The sequence below is a fragment of the Aristolochia californica genome, unplaced genomic scaffold (assembly GCF_029961685.1).
Source record: "Aristolochia californica isolate CCGP_79_NKW_82.1479 unplaced genomic scaffold, dmAriCali1.0.hap1 SCAF_4, whole genome shotgun sequence".
Taxonomy (NCBI): domain Eukaryota; kingdom Viridiplantae; phylum Streptophyta; class Magnoliopsida; order Piperales; family Aristolochiaceae; genus Aristolochia; species Aristolochia californica.
In genome coordinates, this window is record NW_027182103.1 from 36,975,135 (window position 1) to 36,995,496 (window position 20,362).

At 37.3% G+C, this 20,362-nt stretch overlaps 1 protein-coding gene across 1 annotated transcript; it reads left to right on the forward strand.

Annotated features, from left to right (window-relative positions):
• The first annotated feature begins 7,509 nt into the window (after window positions 1–7,509).
• On the forward strand, window positions 7,510–11,438 carry LOC137962097 (probable leucine-rich repeat receptor-like protein kinase At1g35710). Its single transcript, XM_068808809.1, has 2 exons — window positions 7,510–10,834; window positions 11,044–11,438. Exons 1-2 carry the CDS (start codon window positions 7,516–7,518, stop codon window positions 11,400–11,402), a joined length of 3,678 nt encoding a protein of 1,225 aa, XP_068664910.1. The 5' UTR covers window positions 7,510–7,515; the 3' UTR covers window positions 11,403–11,438.
• The last annotated feature ends 8,924 nt before the right edge of the window (window positions 11,439–20,362 follow it).

The following is a 20,362-nucleotide window of genomic DNA, read 5'->3' on the forward strand; positions in this document are numbered from 1 at the left end:
AGTATACCCTATATCTAGCATGGGTTATGACTGGAGTATGGAGCGATGTCACACGGTTTGGAGTTATTTTACTCTCACTTATCTTATGCCAATAGGGCCTCATGGAAGAAACACCAGCATGAGGGGGATTGTTGGAAGATATAGAAGACTGCCATTTTATACGAGAATATCCTATACATCATTTGCAGCAAGCTGGGAGTTCATGATGTTCTTTCACCCTAGCTTATAAGGGAGTGTTGGAAGATGGGCCGAAGCCTACACGACAAGGAAAACCCACATATCCAAGAGTATTGGAAGATGAGTACAATCCCATAAGATATGGACCCACCATGATCACGTGAGGTGGCATAAGAAGTCTTACACAATAAGAAGTCTAACAAAGTCATAATTATTATGGAAGTAGGTCTCAAAGAAGAGTTTTAATTTAAAAGTGTTTTAGTCATATTAGTCTTCTATTTATATTGGATTATTTAATTATGCTATGAATTATCTTTAATTATTAAAATTTTGATGTAATTAGGACAATGGTAATTTAATTGTAATTAGACATTAGTTACTATATAAGAGACTAAATCACGTCCTTAGATCCTGGTATCACTAATGGTCGTTGATAGTGAAAGCATTTATTTCATCCTTGACGTCCTTAGATCCTGGTCTTACTAATGGTCGTAGTGAAAGCATTTATTTCATCCTTGACAAATCCGAGCACTCGAGGTGACAGGAGATTTAAAATTTTCGAAGATGGACTGACCTCTATTCTCTGCGCACTTTCTGACTTTTAGTGGTAATTAAGAACCGGAAAAGCCTTCTTCCTTCTTCATTTATAGCTATGAAGATTTTTATTAACCCCATGAACAAGCCAAGCGAGTTCTTAGTCAACCTACAGAAAATTTCTAGGAGATTGATGACTTTATGAGCCATGACGATTCTTACTGGAAGATAACTCATCATCATCTCGCTATCATTCTCCGACCTTGAGTTCAGGGAAGACAATTTTTCAAAGAAAAAATTAGACAAGACAAATAACGACTTTTCTTGTGTTTGCCATGGTTCTCTGGGTACGACTCCTTAAGGTACCGATCATTCCAAGATGCTGCAGCGTGACCATGGAACAGGTCCCCACTCCACTCGCAAGATTATATATCCCAATCTAGAGACTTTGGGTCGGGAGACTAATGGTTAGAAGGTTGGAATTTTCTTAGATATGACCCTCTAAATTGTAGTTTCAAAGAACTGTCCACATTTCGACATGGAAAAAGCATCGTCACTGATCTACATAGTTCCGGGGAGTTTCCGTAGTTTCAAAGAACTGTCCACATTTCGACATGGAAAAAGCATCGTCACTGATCTACATCGTTCCGGGGAGTTTTCCGATTCTAGAGCACAGAAATGAAGACAGGTTCTCTGAGTGGTGGGCTTCAATAATCAATAGCTGTACTGGTGGTCAAACTACAAGTACATTTATGAATGTTTACTAGCCTAAAAGTCGTTCAAATGGAAAGATTTTCTTTAGCTTTCTTCATGGTAACGAGGATTACGAATTGAATCGGAGGAAGACAATGATCTTCGTTTATGCTACGATCCTCTGATTCCCTTCCAATGCCATTCATAATTCATACAAGATGAGTTATATATAGTAGCATTACAAGGATGAGTTTCTTCTTTCTGATAAAACAAAGACTTATCTCTATTTTCATTTATTTTCATTTTGGTTTACACTATATTTATAATACAATACATGAAGAAATGACAAACTGTTTCTCATGGATGATCCATGAAAAGAGGAAATGGTCCTTAATTTCTTCCATTTGACAGATCAAAAACCGATCATTGGTTTCCTTTATTTGATAGCTCAAACCGATCTTTGATGCTTGATTTTTTGGTTTGACAACTCACGCCAACACTCCCCTCAAGTTGGTGCATAAATATCTTTCATGCCCAACTTGTCAAGTGAGATGTAGAAGATCTTGTTAGGAACAACCTTTGTAAGTATATTTATAGTTAGTCTTCAGACTTAACAAATGGAAATCGAATTATCTTGTCTTCAAATTTTTGTTTGATGAAATGTCCATCCACTTCAATGTGTTTGGTTCAATCATGTTGAACTCGGTTATGAGCAATATCGATGGTTGTTTTATTGTCACAAAACAAATTCATTTCGATACTATGACCAAATCCAATATTGGTTAACATTTTTAAGGCAAAGGAGTTCACAAGGCCCTTGGACACTAACTTTTGCTTCTTATTTCTCCATTTGATTAGATTACCTCCAACGAAGGTAAAGTAACCTGAGGTGGAGTTCCTATCGCAAACATTCCCAGCCCAATTTGCATTTGTGTAACCCTCAATATTCAAATGATGATTCTTGTAGAACATAAGCCCTTTTCTAGGACATGGCTTTAAATAATGAAGAATCTGAATTACCGCTCCCATATGATCTTCACTAGGATAGTGCATAAATTGACTCACTATGCTTACAACATAAGCAATTTCCTGTCGTGTATAGGATAAATAAATTAACATACCAACCAATTTTTTATACCTTTCTTTATTAGTTGGCACCTGCTCTACACACTCTCCAAGTTTGTGATTATAGATAATTGGAGTGTCAATTGGCTTACAATCTAGTAATCCAGCTTTTGATTGAAAATCTAGAACATATCTCCTTTGAGAAAGAAAAATGTCTTTTCTTGATCTTGCTACTTCAATTCCCAAAAAATATTTGAGTCCTCCAATATTTTCTTTCCAAAGTCTGTTGTTAATTATTCCTAAATTCTAGATATCTCTTCCATGTCATCCCCTATAGTAATCATGTCATCTACATAGATTATTAAAGTTGTTAACTTTCCCAATCAATGTTTTAGGAATAGAGTATGATCGTAGTTGATTTGTTTAAAGCCATATTTCTTCATAGCTTAGCTAAATAGTCCAAACCATGTTTTAGGTGATTGTTTTATAACCCATATAATGTGCGTTGCAACTTACACACAACCTTAGTTACCGACGATGCAATGTACTTTGGTGAAATATCCATGTAGACTTACTTCTCAAAATTACCATTGAGAAAGGCATTCTTTACGTCATACTGGTGTAATGGCCAGTCTAGGTTTGCTACAAAAGACAACAAACTCAAATTGTATTAAGTTTTTCCATTAATGAAAAGGTCTTTTGATAATCAATGTCATATATCTGTTTATATCCTTTCACCACAAGCTTCGCCTTATATCTGTCAATGGAGTCGTCTACCTTGTGTTTAATGGAGAAGATCCATCTGCACATGACTGTTTTCTTTCCCTTTGGTAATGAACCCATTTTGGATCAGTTTAGGCTTCTTGTAATACGGTGGGAACATTGCTTGAGGATAATGTATTCACGAATGATTTAAGAGGTTCTAACAATCTTTTGGTAGACACATAACTCACAATTGGGTATAGTGAACTTCTTTTTCCAAGATCTAGGAGTATCGATTTAATGGATTGCCATGATTGTATCTGAAAGGTAAATTATAACAAGTAAAAGTATCCAAGTCATCAACAAGTGAATGTGTAGAGCTTATCTCAGGAATATTCTCATGAGATAGATTTGGGTCTTTGGATACAAAGGAGAGAAGGGGTTCATTTTGGGATTCCAATCCCTGCAAGATACTAGTACCATTAGTTCTTTCCTCCTTATTATCTACTGGAAAATTTTCTTCAGCCATCAAGTTGTCTTCAAACCCTGGCCACCTTCGCCGTCGAATTTGCTCTTCACTTTGTATCTCCACCTAAAAAACGAGATTTAAATACTAATAGAGAAAAAATGTCTCTGATTCCAAGAAGGTAACATCCATAGTGACATCAGAGTGCTTAGTGACAAGGTCATAACATCAATATCCTTGTTTGTGTGTTCCATACCATGCAAAAATACACCACAGTGCCCATGGATCAAGCTTAGCGCATTGGTTTTTATGAAGATGAACAAATATCACACATCCAAAGGTTCATAGAGGAATCACCAAAATAGTAGGTAAAAAAACATGGTTGGAAAGAACTTGTAGTGGTGTCTTAAAATTCAACACTTTTGAAGGCGTTTGATTTAACAAGTGTATTGTTGGGTCACAACATCTTCTCGGTATCTACTTGGCATATGTGATCTGATTAAGAGAGCCCCGATTGTTTCTAAGATATGGCTATTTTTTTGTTCAACAACACCATTTTGTTGTGGTGTTTGGGCACACAATGTTTCATGTAGAAGGCCATGAGTTTGAAAATAAGCTTAGAACTCTTAATTGACATATTCTCCTCCATTGTCAAATCTAAGAATTTGAATTTTAGATGAAAACTATATGAACCATTGTCTGAAAGGATGAAAGACACCAAAGACATCAACTTTATGTTTCAACAGGTACAACCAAATCATTGGGTGCAATCATCTATAAATGATAAAAACCAAAAGAAACTGGAAGAGGTGGTAGTAGGAGAGGGTCCCCAAACATCAAAATGAATTAAGGCAAAAAGAATTTCACTTTTATGTAAGCTTACAAGATAAGTTACATGATGACTTTTGGCCAAAATGTAGGTTTGATATTCATTTAACCGTGAAAATAAATTTGAAAAAAAATATTTCATATACCCGAATGACGGATCCCCTAGACGATGGTGCCATAGCTAGATCTGTCTCTCCTTGCCATTGGTTGCATGTTGCATATTATTAGCTTTACCCAAACTAAAATTATCCATGTAGAACAGCCTCCAGCATGCCACGATTGGGTCCCCAAACATCAAAATGAATTAAGGCAAAAAGAATTTCACTTTTATGTAAGCTTACAAGATAAGTTACATGATGACTTTTGGCCAAAATGTAGGTTTGATATTCATTTAACTGTGAAAATAAATTTGAAAAAAAATATTTCATATACCCGAATGACGGATCCCCTAGACGATGGTGCCATAGCTAGATCTGTTTCTCCTTGCCATTGGTTGCATGTTGCATATTATTAGCTTTACCCAAACTAAAATTATCCATGTAGAACAGCCTCCAGCATGCCATGATTGTATATGAAAGGTAAACAATCATCCACGTGTTTCCTTCTAGTGACTCATCTCTTTAAATCATATACTTGGGAAGCGTCCACTCCATCATAAAAGGTTATAGAAATAGAATTACATACCATTTTTGCTGATGGAAATCATATAAAATTCCTAATCAAGGATGGGTCCATCGAGTTGATCAACTACTGTTTTACAATTGCATTTTTCGGTTCTCCATTTTCAAAACTTGGGTCTTTTGAATGGGGTTGTGGAAAATCTCCAATGATATATCCCAATTTGTCTTTGCCAAAGATATATATTTGAACAATTTGGGACCATAAGGCATAATTGGTTTCGTCCAGATTGGCACCAATTTGCGGAGCAGAAGTGTAAAAGCTTGGTGGAGGAATCTAAGTTTGAGTTTGAGTCAAGACTTGAGCCATCTTTGTCGTGTAATGTCTTCCAAGATGGAGTATGTGCTCATAGTTGGTTCCTCAATTTTTTTATGTAGAAAAATAGAGGAACACTAAAAAAATAAAATAGTAAGGGAATGCCGCTTACTAATAAGGATGAGCAAGACTTGTTTCAAAAAAAATACCAGTTATGCCGAAAAAACCTTTTTTGTAGATATATATAGTTGATAATATACTAGATGCTCCGGTTTGGTCCACATGCTTTCGGATTAGATACGCTCAGAAGTACCACTGAAGTTACTTTGAAGATATGAAGTCAATCACGCTCGTGAATAATGTTTGCGTTTCTCTGCCACAACAAAAATATTTGCTGGCTACTCGAGCGGTGTGGTGTCACAATGGTGAAGTGACTCAACAAAGTCCCCTATTTTGGTGAACATTAGGACGGTGATGAACCCTTGGAAGATGGCTGTTAGCACCGAAGTGACCACGTGCACAACGTAGCACATATTTGTCTCAGCTGTGGCCACGTGGCATCCGAAGATGGCTCCCCGATCTTCCATATGTGGAGATTGTAATTGCAAGTCTTTCAAGTAGATGCAGCAGTGGATGATGGAGTGTCTATATTGTCTCCAAAGTATGCCATGGAAGGCTGATTCTTAGAAAAAAATGACATTTTCAGTTTTGCGGTCTTACTTCTGGAGTTCATGAGCCGCAAGAAGAATAGTAGTTTTTTGAATGCTAGCATCGAGCACATTCAACGTTGTCATCTTTTCCATCTATTTCTCGGGGAAAAGTGGTATAGTGCCGTCATCCACTTATCTACTCTTCTGATCGAAGTCTTTGATCGACAATTACAAAATAGGCTAAAAAAAGCATCACCTATAAACCATTATTAAAGCCTCTGCATTGATAAATAGATCAATTTTTCTAGAGATCTCACTAATGATGGATGCAAGGATCATGACATCCTTGATCCCAAAAGATAAAAAGAGATGAATCATGGTTAAAGATTAAAAAATTGCTTTGTCTGGATAATGTTCTACTACCCAAACACCTCTCTAGGAAGAACAATGCCCAGAAATTTTCACCCACTGATCAGAAGAATGAACAAGCAATGGATCTTGATCGGATCACAGTCACCACTTTGTAACCCGCTCTGATACCATGATAAAATAAAGACTCCTCTCTATTTTTATTGGTTTTCATTTTGGTTTACATTGTAGAGATGATAGACTATTTCCCGTGGATGATCTATGAAAAGAGGGAAATGATCCTTAATTTATTCCATTTGACAACTCAAAAACAGATCCTTGATTTCCTATGTTTGATGGCTCAAACCGATCTTTGATGCTTAATTTCTCCTGTTTGACAGTTCATGCCAACACTTTCTCATGCGTAACCTTACACCTGAGTGATCAGGTAGTGGAGTGCCGATAGTGACTTCATTTTTATCTCTGCTGGGCTCCTTTTTTGACTTGTAATGGCCGAGTGGGGGATCAAGAGGTGTGTTGATATGACCAGCTCTATTAATACTAGCCTCGACTATCGACCATTTTGCTATCCAAAGTCCAAGCTGTTTAGTTGGCTTTTAAAGTTGGTGAGTGGGCGAAGCAAAATGTGCCAACTTGGGTAATTCTTCGATTACATGTTTGAAAAATCTGGAGTCGATACTTTGAAAATCTGTTGAACCCGATAACTGATTTAAGAAATGATGTCTTCTAGGATTCTCTACAGAGGAGGAAGATTCACAATTAGCGAATACTTATTTACCAAAAACACAGTGGTTTGCAGCTTCTATTTGAAGTTTGGCTTAGAACATATAGTATAGCGGCATTAGCTTTCCACGACTCTTCAAGTTACAGGTGACTCTCAATTTTTCCAACCAGAATGATAGTGAAAGGAGAAAAACACGCCAATGGGAATAACTCTTTCCAAGTCTGCAGCTTTGAGTCAAATCTTAATCCCATAATGGCAGAAAAAGGAATCACGATCAGGAATTCGAGACCCCCACCACCACAAGACCATCATCTCTCCTTTTATATGGAAAGCTGAACGAGAAAGAGTACCGGAGCTAGCCATACTCTTCTGCCATGGACTTGCTTCGAAGAGTGCTCCACTCACAATTACTGATCCTCGTCCTCTTCCTCTTCTCTCACCATCCCCTCCGATCATCAGCTTCAACCCAAGCAGAAGCTCTGCTGAAATGGAAGGCCTCTCTTTCCTCCTCGCTTTCTCTCACCTCCTGGTCGCCTAACAACATTCCTTCCCTCTGCGACTGGACTGGTATCACCTGCGCTACGAGTACTCTTTCCCTCCTCGAAATAGACCTGCCTTTCTCAAATCTCGCCGGTAGTCTTCTCTCCTTCGACTTCGAATCCTTTCCTAATCTTACTCGTCTGAACCTTAATTTCAACAACCTCAACGGCCCCATCCCTTCCAACATAGCCAACCTCACTCGTCTCAATTACCTGGACCTCGGCAGCAACAACTTCACGGGTCCAGTACCACCTGGTATCGGGACCCTCTCTAAGCTCCGTGACCTTCTACTCTACAACAACAGCCTCACTGGGCCGATCCCTTCCCAGATTCTCTTCCTCCCGAATGTTCAATATTTTGATGTGGGAGGTAACTACCTGGGTTCACCGAGCTCGAAAACCTCTAACATGCCCTACCTAACGCATCTCTCGCTCTATTTGAATGTGTTCTCCTCCGAATTCCCGGTCTTCATTTTGAACTGTGGCAATCTCACATACCTGGACCTCTCCCAGAATCAGCTCACAGGTCTCATTCCGGCGGCACTGTTCGTGACCAATTTGAGAAGAATCAAGTACCTAAATCTCACAGATAACAACTTTCAAGGCCCCATTCCGTTAGACCTAGCCAAGCTTGATCTGATAGACCTTCTTCTGGGTGACAACGGACTTACCGGCTCAATCCCGCCGCAGCTAGGCTCTCTCTCTAATCTTGAAGTTCTTGAACTTTACGGAAATCGACTGAACGGGGCGATACCTCATTCCGTAGGCCAGCTTCGTTCTCTTCATCGGCTCGACCTTCACGGTTCTGGTATAAATTCTACCATTCCCACAGAACTGGGCAGCTGTACGAATCTCACCTTCCTAGACCTGTCGCTTAACCAACTGACAGGGGTCTTACCTATTTCTCTGTCCAATCTGACAAAGATAACCGAACTAGGAATTTCTGGAAATGGTTTCTCAGGGGACATCTCATCCTACCTGATAAGCAATTGGACACTACTGATTTCGTTTCAGCTTCAAAACAATAGTTTTGAAGGAAATATACCATTAAAGATCGGACAATTGTCCCAGCTTCAGATCCTATATCTATTCAAAAACAAGATTTCAGGACCCATTCCACCGCAAATTGGAGATTTGGAGAACCTAATCGAACTGGACCTCTCCAATAACCAAATTACTGGTTCCATCCCTCCATCTATGGGCAAGTTGAAGAATCTCCAGATCCTGAATCTCTTCGCCAACAACCTCAGTGGAGCCATTCCACCAGAGATTGGAGATATGACTTCGTTGCAAGTTATGGACATCAACACCAACCGAATGATTGGGGAATTACCCAGAACTATCTCTCACCTTGAAAATCTCCGTCTGCTGTATGTGTTCAGCAACATTTTCTCCGGCAGCATCCCAAGTGATTTTGGTGAGAAGAACTTGTTCTTAGTGAATGTCAGTTTCGCTGATAACAGGTTCACGGGTAAATTACCATCAGAGATTTGTCGTGGACTTGTTTTAAAGTATTTCACTGTCAACAGAAATAACTTAACTGGGCCTTTGCCGAGTTGCTTGAAGAATTGCTCTGGTTTGATCAGAGTCCGGTTAGAACTCAACCGCTTCACTGGAGATTTGTCAAAAGCTTTCGGAGTGCATCGGAATCTTAACTACATTGATCTTTCAAGTAACCAATTATCCGGGGAACTCTCACCGAAATGGGGAGAATGTAGTGCTCTCACCTTCATGAAAATGGCGGACAATCAACTTTCAGGTAAAATCCCCAAAGAGCTTGCTGAACTATCGACATTACAAGACTTGAACTTGGCTTCGAATAATCTGTCCGGAAATATCCCGGAGGCGTTAGCTAATCTAAGTTTGTTATACAAGCTTAATCTGAGCAGCAATCGATTTTCTGGTGAAATCCCTCCCTGGATGGGCGTCTTATCGAAGCTTCAAGAATTAGACCTATCAAATAACCAGCTTTTCGGCAAGATTTCGTCGACCCTTGGAGACTGTATAGGTTTAATCAAACTGAACTTTAGCCACAACAGATTGTCCGGAGAAATTCCATCTCAGATTGGAAATCTTATGTCTTTACAGGATTTCTTAGACTTCAGCAGCAATTCATTTTCAGGAGACATCCCTCCGGACTTGAGCAAGCTCAGTTCCCTCCAAACTCTCGATCTGTCGAATAACAACCTCTCCGGAAAAATTCCGTCCAGTTTCTCAGGCATGTTCAGCCTCCAGACCGTAAATTTCTCACACAACAACTTGTCGGGTCCCATCCCCACCGGGACCGTGTTCCATAATTCGTCGCCAGGGGCCTTCACCGGCAACCCAGGCCTTTGCGACGACGACAGCGTGGCAACTGGCCTTCCTCCTTGTTCTTCTTGGAAATCCCGTCCTGATAAGACCAGCAATAACCGTCGAAAAATTATCTCAGCAGTGGTGATTCCTATCATAAGCGCTTTGATCCTGGCACTGGTTGTCAGTAAAGTGACAATCTTGATCGCGACGAAGAAAAGACGGTCCCGGCCACCGAACGAGGTGGAGGGATCCACTAAAGAGGGATCGGAATCCCTTATATGGGATTCCCAAAGCAAATTCACCTTCAACGACCTTGCTAAAGCCACAGACCATTTCGACGAGCGGTTCTGTATCGGGAGAGGCGGATTCGGGACCGTCTACATGGCCGAGCTTCCGACAGGCCAGATCGTCGCGGTGAAACGTCTTGACGTCTCAGATTCCGGCGAGTTTCTGGAGAACAACTGGCGGAGCTTCCAGGCCGAGATCAGGGCGCTGACGGAGATACGGCACCGGAATATCGTGAAGCTTCACGGCTTCTGCTCGCGGAGGGAATGTATGTATTTGGTATACGAGTACTTGGAGAGGGGCAGTTTGGGAAAAGTACTTTATAGTAAAGAAGGATGCGCAGCGTTGGACTGGCTAACACGCATCAGGATCATTAAGGGTTTGGCGCACGCTATCGCTTACATGCACCATGACTGTGTGCCAGCTATCGTGCACCGGGATATTTCAGTAAATAACGTGCTGCTGGAAGGTGACTTTGAGCCGAAGCTGTCTGATTTCGGAACGGCGAGATTGCTGAACCCCGACGCGTCCAACTGGACTGGCATTGCCGGGTCATACGGGTACATGGCACCAGGTAAGTCTTAAAGTGCGGATGAAGTGCAGGCTTTGGTTTGGTAGCAAATTGTGCTTCTCCGTTATGTTAAAAAAATTAATCTGTTATTAATATTTATATACAATAATTAGTATTATATTTTCCTCACCCCCTTAATATATTGTTATTATTATCATCATCATTATCATTATCATCATGGTCACCATCTTCTTCTTCTTCTTCTTCTACAGAACTTGCATACATAATGAAAGTGACAGAAAAATGCGATGTGTACAGCTTTGGAGTTGTGGCTTTAGAAGTGCTAATCGGGAAACACCCGGGAGAACTCATCTCTCGTTTGACTACATCTATTGAAGATGATATATTGCTTATGGATGTATTAGATAAACGTCTAACATTTCCAGGGGGTCACTTAGCTGAGGAAGTGGTCTTCATAGTAAAGCTTGCCCTGGCATGTACAAGCGTAGATCCAGAAATACGACCATCTATGCGATTTGTTGCTCAAGAGATGTCAGCCCATATAAAGCCATATCTCTCAGAATCTGTGAGGTCAATTACAGTAAATAAATTGACAAACTTTCAGAAGTAACTTGCCTTTGCTTTGGTGGTTTTTTTGTATTTTTTATTATATGTGATATATATGTAGATTATACTTAATTGAGTTCGACTTGAAGCTTATACATACTATGTTTGACTGAAAGGAGTTTGATTTATGTTTCTTAAGTTTATGTTGCAACTTGCAAGTTTCCAAGCAAAAAAAAAATCTCTTTTAAATGATCTACGAGCTACAGTTAAATACTTTTTGATTCATCAATAATTAATAGAAGTATATCCCATAATGGTACTTGAGTTGTTATAGATATCAAGGAACCACTACAGAGTCTCTAATATTTTGGACAATCGATCAACAACAACAATACCTGGATACTTCTTTGGAATATTTGGGCAACTTTTTGACTTGTTATCAAATCTATTTCCATGTTTTCCTACATTTGATTGGGATGCTTATCCACTTGCTTACGATATTGACATTGCTCTTTTCATATTATTTCCTTGTTCTAGGTCAAAAGGAATTATGAAGTAATATAGGTCAAACTACACAAATAACTAGCGCAAGGTGTGGTAAAATTCTCCAAATAGAAAATCACATAAAGGCAATGATTTCGAGAGAGGTTCAGTGTTTGAAGAGTTCAATTCCATCCTTAAGTTTGTCATTAGCCAAAGAATGTGGGGAAGACTTCAATTCATGTAGTTAAATATATTTTGTTGAGATAAGTAGTGTTAGCCTGAGTTTTCATATAAGATATGGGCTCTCCAATTTCAATTATTATAAAGCAATACTTTAAAAAATAATGTCCTTATTGATTTAAATTAGTGTAGTTTGACACAACTCTTCTACCGGTCAAAATTTCTATATGAAGAAAGTGTTCTAATGGAGAAGTCAATGAATCTTTGAAGCCAAGTCGAGAACTCAATGCTCAAATATGAAAAAATGAATTGTTAAGAAGAAGATTAGCATAGTGCAAAACCTTGAAAGAATTTTTTTGGTATGTTCTGGAATAGTTTGATTTCACTATCCAAAGCCAAACAGTGATGAAATTATTAATTACAAAGACATTATAATTTTATCATTATAAAAGATATACAAAGATGAATATTCATCATTAAAAATAATAATACAGTATTCAATGACAAAAAATATATTTTTTGTTAAAAATGATGAGTGAATTCTTAATTTATTGATATATATTTTAAATTTATTTAAAAATTATAATTTCATTGTTAAAAGTCCATTCCACTTTTCTTTAACAATAAAAATAATATTTCGTTGCTAAAAGGTGTAAGTTTAATTATCATTTGATGTTGAAATAATTAGCGAGAAAGTTAGTGAAGTCACTGTTAATAAAGTTAAGCTTTAAAGTAATGATGAAATAAAAATTCTATCAATGATGCTGGTTAAGACCCTCTTGCTTAACTTTTCTCTCCTCCCACTCCAAAAAATAAATGGCTATGCACACGCAAACCTTAAGCCTAAAAAATCCATCACTTTGATCAACCCTTCACTATCATTATGCACTAAATATTCCAATTGTTGGCAATAGGTGTGCAATTTTTTTTTATTTTCTAAGAGAGATATGAGAGTGGGAATTGAGAATTGGGAATTGGGAATTGGGGATGATGTTGGTTTTGCATTTTGTTGTGCAATTGGAGGGGGAATAGAGAGATTGAGGGAGACAAGGAGAGGGAGACACCATAATAAATAGAGAAAACATCTTAAACACTTAAGTGAATTTTATCATTGAAGGTTGTCTTTATTGAAAAAACTTATGTCATTTTTATAATTAAGTATAAATAATAATTTTATGATGACTTTTAATGACCACTAGAATGTTATTTCATTGTTCAAAAGATGTTATGTTGGCAAAATTAGAATTTAGTCGAGAGGGGTTATTTTGTGAGAGATTTTCTCCCTTTATAGAACTTTATAACAATAAAATGAGCTTCTGTTAAGGCAAAAAAATATCATTGTTAAAAGGTTTATCCCTCAAAATTTGTAATTTTTCCAACAGAACACTAACTTCAACAAAAAACATTTTTTAATCGATGAAATCTTTTTTTTTTAGTAAAACATTCAAAAGAAATTTTTTTGGAGATGGAATACTAATTTTAACATTAAAATTTCAAAAATTTGATATTTTAATGACAAAAATATTTATTTCATCTTTAAAGATACTACCTCCAAGTAAATAAAAAAATTATCATTAAAAGATTTATGAAGATTTTTCTTAACAACAAAATAAGTAATTTTGTTATTGATATGGTTACTTAAGCCAGGCCATATTTCTTTCCTCCCACCCAATAAAAAATGTTTGCAACCTTAAACCCACCTACGTGATTTCTTTCTCACTAATTAGGCAAACTTAAGCAATGCTTCAACTAAACAATGATAAAACATACATTTATCTTCTCAATGAAAACGCAAATGGGAAGGAAAATTACTTCCAAACACCCACTGGTATCTTGGAAAATATAATTAGATAAATAAACCAAATTAGACTAGTTTTGTTCATCCCATTGTGCAATAAAGTTGGATGCTTGGATTTTTCAAGGTGAAGGTATTGTCCAAGTGTAAAGGGTGTAAGTGTTTTACTTTTCTTTAAAATTTTCCTTTGTGAAAGGTTCATTTAGAACCTATTGTAATCTAAATAGAAAAGGCCTAGCTAGAGCTAGAATCTAGCCAATCTCTTAGGGAGAGTGATTCTAAAAGCATGTACTCTTAAAGAGAGTTAAAATCTCTTTGATGTAAATTCCAGCTATTAGAGCTAAAATAGTGGAATTTTCCAAGTACGGGCTCTTGGGCGGAGAATACTAATAGGGAAACATTGATAACAAAAAATCTTGTCTTATCCCTACAGTGGGTGGAACGTTTTTACTTTGAAATTGCATTATTACATGTTTTATATTTCCACGCCTTAGTCAAATTTCAAATTGTAAATCTCAATTCACCCTCCTCTTGAAAAATCACCTGGGCCAACATCACTCTCTTAATTACATAAGATGCCACTAATATTTCTTGAACACTCTCTCATAAGTCGGTGAAAAAAATCAAATATTCCCATCTTGGAGCATGTATTTGCCAGTGGTTTTGTAGCAATAGCCTTTGTAAAATTATATACTAGTTGATGTCAGCCCAGGTGGCTTCTTAAGAGGAGGGTGAATTGAGTATTTCAAATCATAAACTATGTAAGGAGCTTAAACAAAAGATCGTACAAATTAGAAATTTCAATGAAATGTAAACATTTACAAACCTTGACACATGGAGAAATTTTGTAATCAAAGTTCCTCTAATGGTATTCACGGCCCAAGAACCCCTGTTTGGGAAATTCTACTATTTTAAAGCTCTAATAGCTAAAATTTATACAAAAAATATTTCGGCTCTCTTTAAGCCACATGTAGCTCAATACAGGCTTTTTACAATCACAATCTCCCCAAGAGACTGACTAGATTCTAGATCTAGTTGGCCCTTTCTATCTATATTAAATAGGTTCTAGATGAACCTTTTTCCAAGATGAAATTAAAGAAAGGTAAAAACTTACAACCTTTACTTGGAGAGTACCTTCTCCTTGAGAGATCCAAGCTTCCACTTCTTTAGTAGCACAATATGGAGTGAGGGAGCTTGACTAGAATGTAATGCAAGGAATGGAATGGAAAGAGTTGTGAATTTCTAAAGGCTAAGACTCACTCTTTCACTCTAAAGAACTTTGGAGAAGTCTTTCAAGTTTAAGGATAAAAGCTCAAAGGTTTTTCCAATAAATGCTCATTAAATTCTCCATGCATGGTTTGGTGAGGTATTTATAACTTTCCCAAGCCAAACTAGTTTTTTTTCCTGTTTGCAAAAATTGGACCATTGATTGATTGTAAAGAGATTTATTGATCAATCGATCATAGCGGATCTTTTTGTGTCAGGATGTGACTTATTGATCGATAGATTGATAGATCAATATGTTACCGTTGGTCCTAAAAAGTGAATTTGATCGATCATTACCAGGGCATGATAGATCACTCAGAATTCTCTCTAGTTGTACAATGCTAGTATGATCGATCAGTGAAACATCCTCTGATCGATCATGCCTTATGTCCCTAACTAGCAAGCTTTTTTTTATCGATCATTCCTTGTGAAATTCTCTTGCCTGGATAGTATTGATCGATCAATCCAAATGGGATGATCGATCATGCTTTATAGCATGATATGGCCATGTTCTAGATCATCAATCAATAGACTATGTTTGATCGATCATGCTTGATAGTCTTGGCCAGCACACTCCGGGATGATCGATCTTTGGCAGAGGTTTATCGATCATTCCAGTGCCAGTTCAACTAAATTGACTTTTAAAGCATGAGAACTAATTGATGTATATGATTTTCCTAAACATGTTTATATGCAATGTATGTCCTAAAGCTCCATATTCACTATTTTACTTAAGGAAGGGAGTTAGGAATTCTCTCTTACATTTATGACTGAGTTTTGACAAATGAGTTTTACACTTAAACTCTAGTATTCTTGTTGTCATCTTCCTTGTGGGTGTTTCTTCAAGAAATGTCCTTCAATGTTTCTTGAGGTCTTGAGTAGGCTTGATCATTTTGAAGCTTTAGACCTTGGGATGCATTGACTTTTGAAGGTAGAGTATCTGAAATGCTTAGTTTTGTAAATTGCCAGCTCTATTAAGTTTTGTTATCATCAAAAGAAATAAGAGAGTCAACATATGGTCAACAATCTTTCCCTTTTTTATGATGACAAACCTAACATTGGAAAAAATAAAAATATGCACTTCCCTAAGGTTTGGAGCTAAGTTAGTTTAAAATTTTGACATATGCTCCCCCTTAATCGTGGCATAGTATGATTTAGTCCTTTTAAATGTCAATTTGTAATTTTTTGTGTACCTAAGGATTCTATGTCCAATTTTCATCTTTTTCTCCCTTTTTTTGTCATACCCAAAAAGATATAGAAAGCATGCACATGTGAGTAAGCAAAATGTTTGTCTCAAAGATCATTTCATATAATATAGTCAAATAATTACAAAAGATGTACTACAATGTTTTAAGTAAAAAAAATAAAAACATACAAGTTTACAAGCATTTGAAGTACATTGGGAGTCAAAAGGTGGTCTTAGGGAGAAGTACCTAGGATGAGGGTGGTAGCTGATTGAGGATGTTCTCAAGGAGGCTCTCGATCCTTTGCTGACTCTATTGAAGCTTGTTGGAAGATATGATGTAATCAGGGTGATACTGATGTAATTGGTTTATGCTTTATGTCTCTGATTCACTCTTACAAGGGTGAAGAGTTTTATTGTAATATTAATATTTTTTATATCTATAAATACAACTTAAGGGGGAGGGTTTGGACAAGTTCATTACCCTATTGTTCCTCCACGTTTCTCCAAATTCGTCATTCTTACTCTTCTCCTCCTAAAACCTTCTCTCTACAACTCTTCTTCTTCTTGTCACCTCTTAATCCTCTTCTATTATGATTATATATCATGGAATCCTAAGTTTTAACATGGTATCAGAACGGGAAAAGATCTGAGATGATGGAGAAGAAGGGGAGGAAGAAGAAGAAAAAGAAAAAGAAAAATAAACAAGAGGAGTTTCTCGTTTTCCCTTTAGTCTTCTTTCCCAATTCATGTTTTTCATTGAATTTTTAACTACCTTACTGTATGTTTCATATAAAAAAATATATACCATTGGAAAGATATTTGAGTTTAGTTTCCAACTTAAAATGAATCCTTGAAATAAAAATTTTCTAGAAAGCGAAATCGACATCTGAAGTAGCAGAAAGCTTCAACTTTTGAGCAGGTTTATGCCATCAATAAAGAGACTTTATATGGAGAATTATATGTCGAAAGAAAGATCTATAAATATATTTTCTTAAATATTCAATCAATTCTCAATCTAAGTTTTTTAGATGGAGATATTTATCTCGAGTGAGTCAATGATCATGCTTGCCAAAGAAGAAATACTACTCAATTCGCCCATATTACACAACCAAAAATATATCAAATTATTTATCAAAAATATATATTTTATGAAGACAAGTTATACTTGGTTGAAAGGTATTTATGTCTATTTTCATACGAAGAAAAGTTCATGTCAACCTGCTTTATATTTAAGGAGATATTTGCATTGGAAGAATGAAAAGTCATATTGTTTTCCTGTTGGATGCGAGATCCAAATTTAAGACAATTTTTTTGCTTCACTTCTTGAATTGTTATTATTGATCAACGATATCAGGAAAGTATCTCATGATATGCCCTTGGAAAGTTTGTATTTTTTAACTAACATTACCTGGAAAAATTTTTTAGAAGATCATCTTAATTTTCAGAAACTTTCCTTGATTTATTTGTCAAAGAAAATAAGTGTTCCAATTTTGAATCATGGTAACTACCCAAAAAAGTAGTTACTTGATTTAATGTTGAAAATTATAGAAATATCTATGTAAGGAGATTTTGATCTAGGATCAAATTCAAAAAGTGTGTTTCTTCTCTGGTTAGGAGAAATCCTTGTAGCATATTAACAACATGTTGGAGGTACTTATCCCCTTATGAACTTAGCAGCCTCACTCAACCTATCACTCGATGAAATCCTTTAAATCTATAACTAGTATAGCCTCAATCTTTACCTTCAATTTTTTTTATCTTATCTTTCAGAATCAATTTTCTTTTGAAATTACATCTCTTAGCATGGACTATATTAAAAAACATGACACTTATGTCATTGGCTACTAATTAGTTGGTTTAATATGGCTAGCTCTTGGTTTGGTGTCTGAATTAATCATAGATGTAGTAAGCATGGAAGCAATATCCATTACTGTTTTATTCACTCTTCTCTATTTTCTAGAAGACCTTACAGTTGCTCTTGCAACCAGCAACACTCAATTCAATTATTCTTTTTAAGAAGATTAATAACACTTTGTTCTACTTATTGGCAACTTATTACTCTGTTTCAGTTTATTATTTGGTGCACATCTTCCTTATTCAAGGATGGACTTTTTGTAGATTATCTCATGTGTCCTTATTACGCTTAAAGGCTTTTACTATATACCTGTTATCCACTCCTATACATCAACTCATTACTGCAATTGCTATTGTGTCTTTTTGATTGAGATATTATTATTGAAGATGAAATCCTTGATTGCTTGTCTTGGGTTCATTATTTGCTGACTGTTGTTAGCATTGGTTCATATGATGAAGAATAAAGCACATGGTGGCCTCAACATCTTATCTTCCTCATTACCCATTACCCTCTTATTTGACAGCCTTTCTCCTACCATCCTTTATTTGACTCTCACTTACCCCTTTGCCCAAAAATTTTTGGAACATTGCTTTGGTTGGTCCCTTTTATTATTTATATGGGTGTTTTAAGTCATTTGAAACTTTTTATTGGAACCCATGGGTCTTTTATCGCCGTCTTGTGAATGACAGGCATCACTGTTACGGTCCCGAATCTGACACAAGGATTCTTTGGGAGGATCTGGGATCTGCCACGGGTTATGGGTCTTCCAGGCATTAATGTAGGGATAGTAGGAAGACATAGGGAAGACGAAGATCAATGGAGGATGGGAGAATACGTGGGTTTTTGAGGAAAACCCTAACCTTGAGATCAAGAAAGTGATCTCAAGCCTCTTTAAGCTAGATTTAACCATACTTTTAATACTTCAATGCTTCACTTTCTCATTACTCATACCCCTTAAATAGGGTTCACCCTGTTAGGGTTTAAGTTAAAATATTACAAAAATACCCCTATAAATACAATATTCCAAAAATACCCCTATGACCAAAAACTGAAATAAATAAAGTAAATTAAAGAAAACACTAAAATAATAATGTTATTGCGTTCATAACATTAAAACTGAAATAAATAAATTAAATTAAAGAAAACACTAAAATAATAATGTTATTGCGTGCATAACATTACACCCCCCTTGGAAGACGAGATTGTCCTCAAGCTCGGAATAGTGTCTGTATGCCGACATCTCCACCGGTGCCGAAGTAGCATCTGTGATAGCTATGACCCCCCCTTTGGACACCCAAACTTGGAGTTTTTTTTTTGGCCCGGTCTGAGTTAACCTGGGTTGACTCGGTTCAGGAACCCCGGTCCGGCACGTGACTCAGTTTCGTGCGCTGATGAAATTTTCCTAAGTTAGGAAAATTTGAATCGGAAGTCATCTTCTTCCTTCGATGGAAATTTTGTCGACGGTTCTTCAAAAATCGGAATCCTGCTGATCCCGAACATAGCGACCGTCTGTAAGTGTGAAAACCTTGTCGACAACTACTCCTTCCCTCAGGGTGTCGACGAAGGTGGGCGACGGCCGTCTTCCGTCCACACGGCTCCGAACAGGGCAGAAATTTCGCCAACGGGTCTTCAAAAATCGGAACCTTGTCGTATCCTCCTGCCGATCTCGAGCATACCGGTCGTCGATAAGTGCGGGAACCTTGTCAACAGCTGCTCCTTCCCTCAGGCCACCGATGAAGGCGGGTGATGGTCATCTTCCATTGACATAGCCCCGAACAGAGTGGAAATTTCGCCGACGGGTCTTCGGAATTGAGGTCGCCCCCAAATCGTCCAGTGTCGATGACTTCGAAAGTGCTGAGGCTGGTTTCAAAGTTGATATCGACTTCGATTTCGAGAGTTCAGGGTCTTGCTCGTCAGATTTCCATGATCCAGAAATCAATTTTGACGGGGCCATCGCTGGAGTTTCCTGCTTGGAAATTTCCCATTCCCGATTTTCTAACGAAGGGTATGCTGAATACCCTTTCATTTTTGGAATTTCTGAATCCAAAAATTCAAAGGTCGCCGCCGCCAGAGATACAGAGAGGTCTCTGATTGCTTGCTTCTCCTGCCTGTCCGAGCCAGCGTTGACTGTGGCAGCCCTCTTAATTGTAGAAACTTCAATTGCAAGAATTTCAATGGGAATTGTAGAAACTTCAGTTGTAGCAATTTCAAAGGAAGATTCATACGTTGCACGTATTTCTCCCATATCTTTGCATACTT

Excerpts from the sequence above, each read along its gene's own strand:
- LOC137962097 (XM_068808809.1), top strand. The coding sequence starts at position 7,516 with ATGGACTTGCTTCGAAGAGTGCTCCACTCACAATTACTGATCCTCGTC. Across the intron at positions 10,835-11,043 it reads ATACGGGTACATGGCACCAG|AACTTGCATACATAATGAAA; the intron begins GTAAGTCTTAAA and ends CTTCTTCTACAG.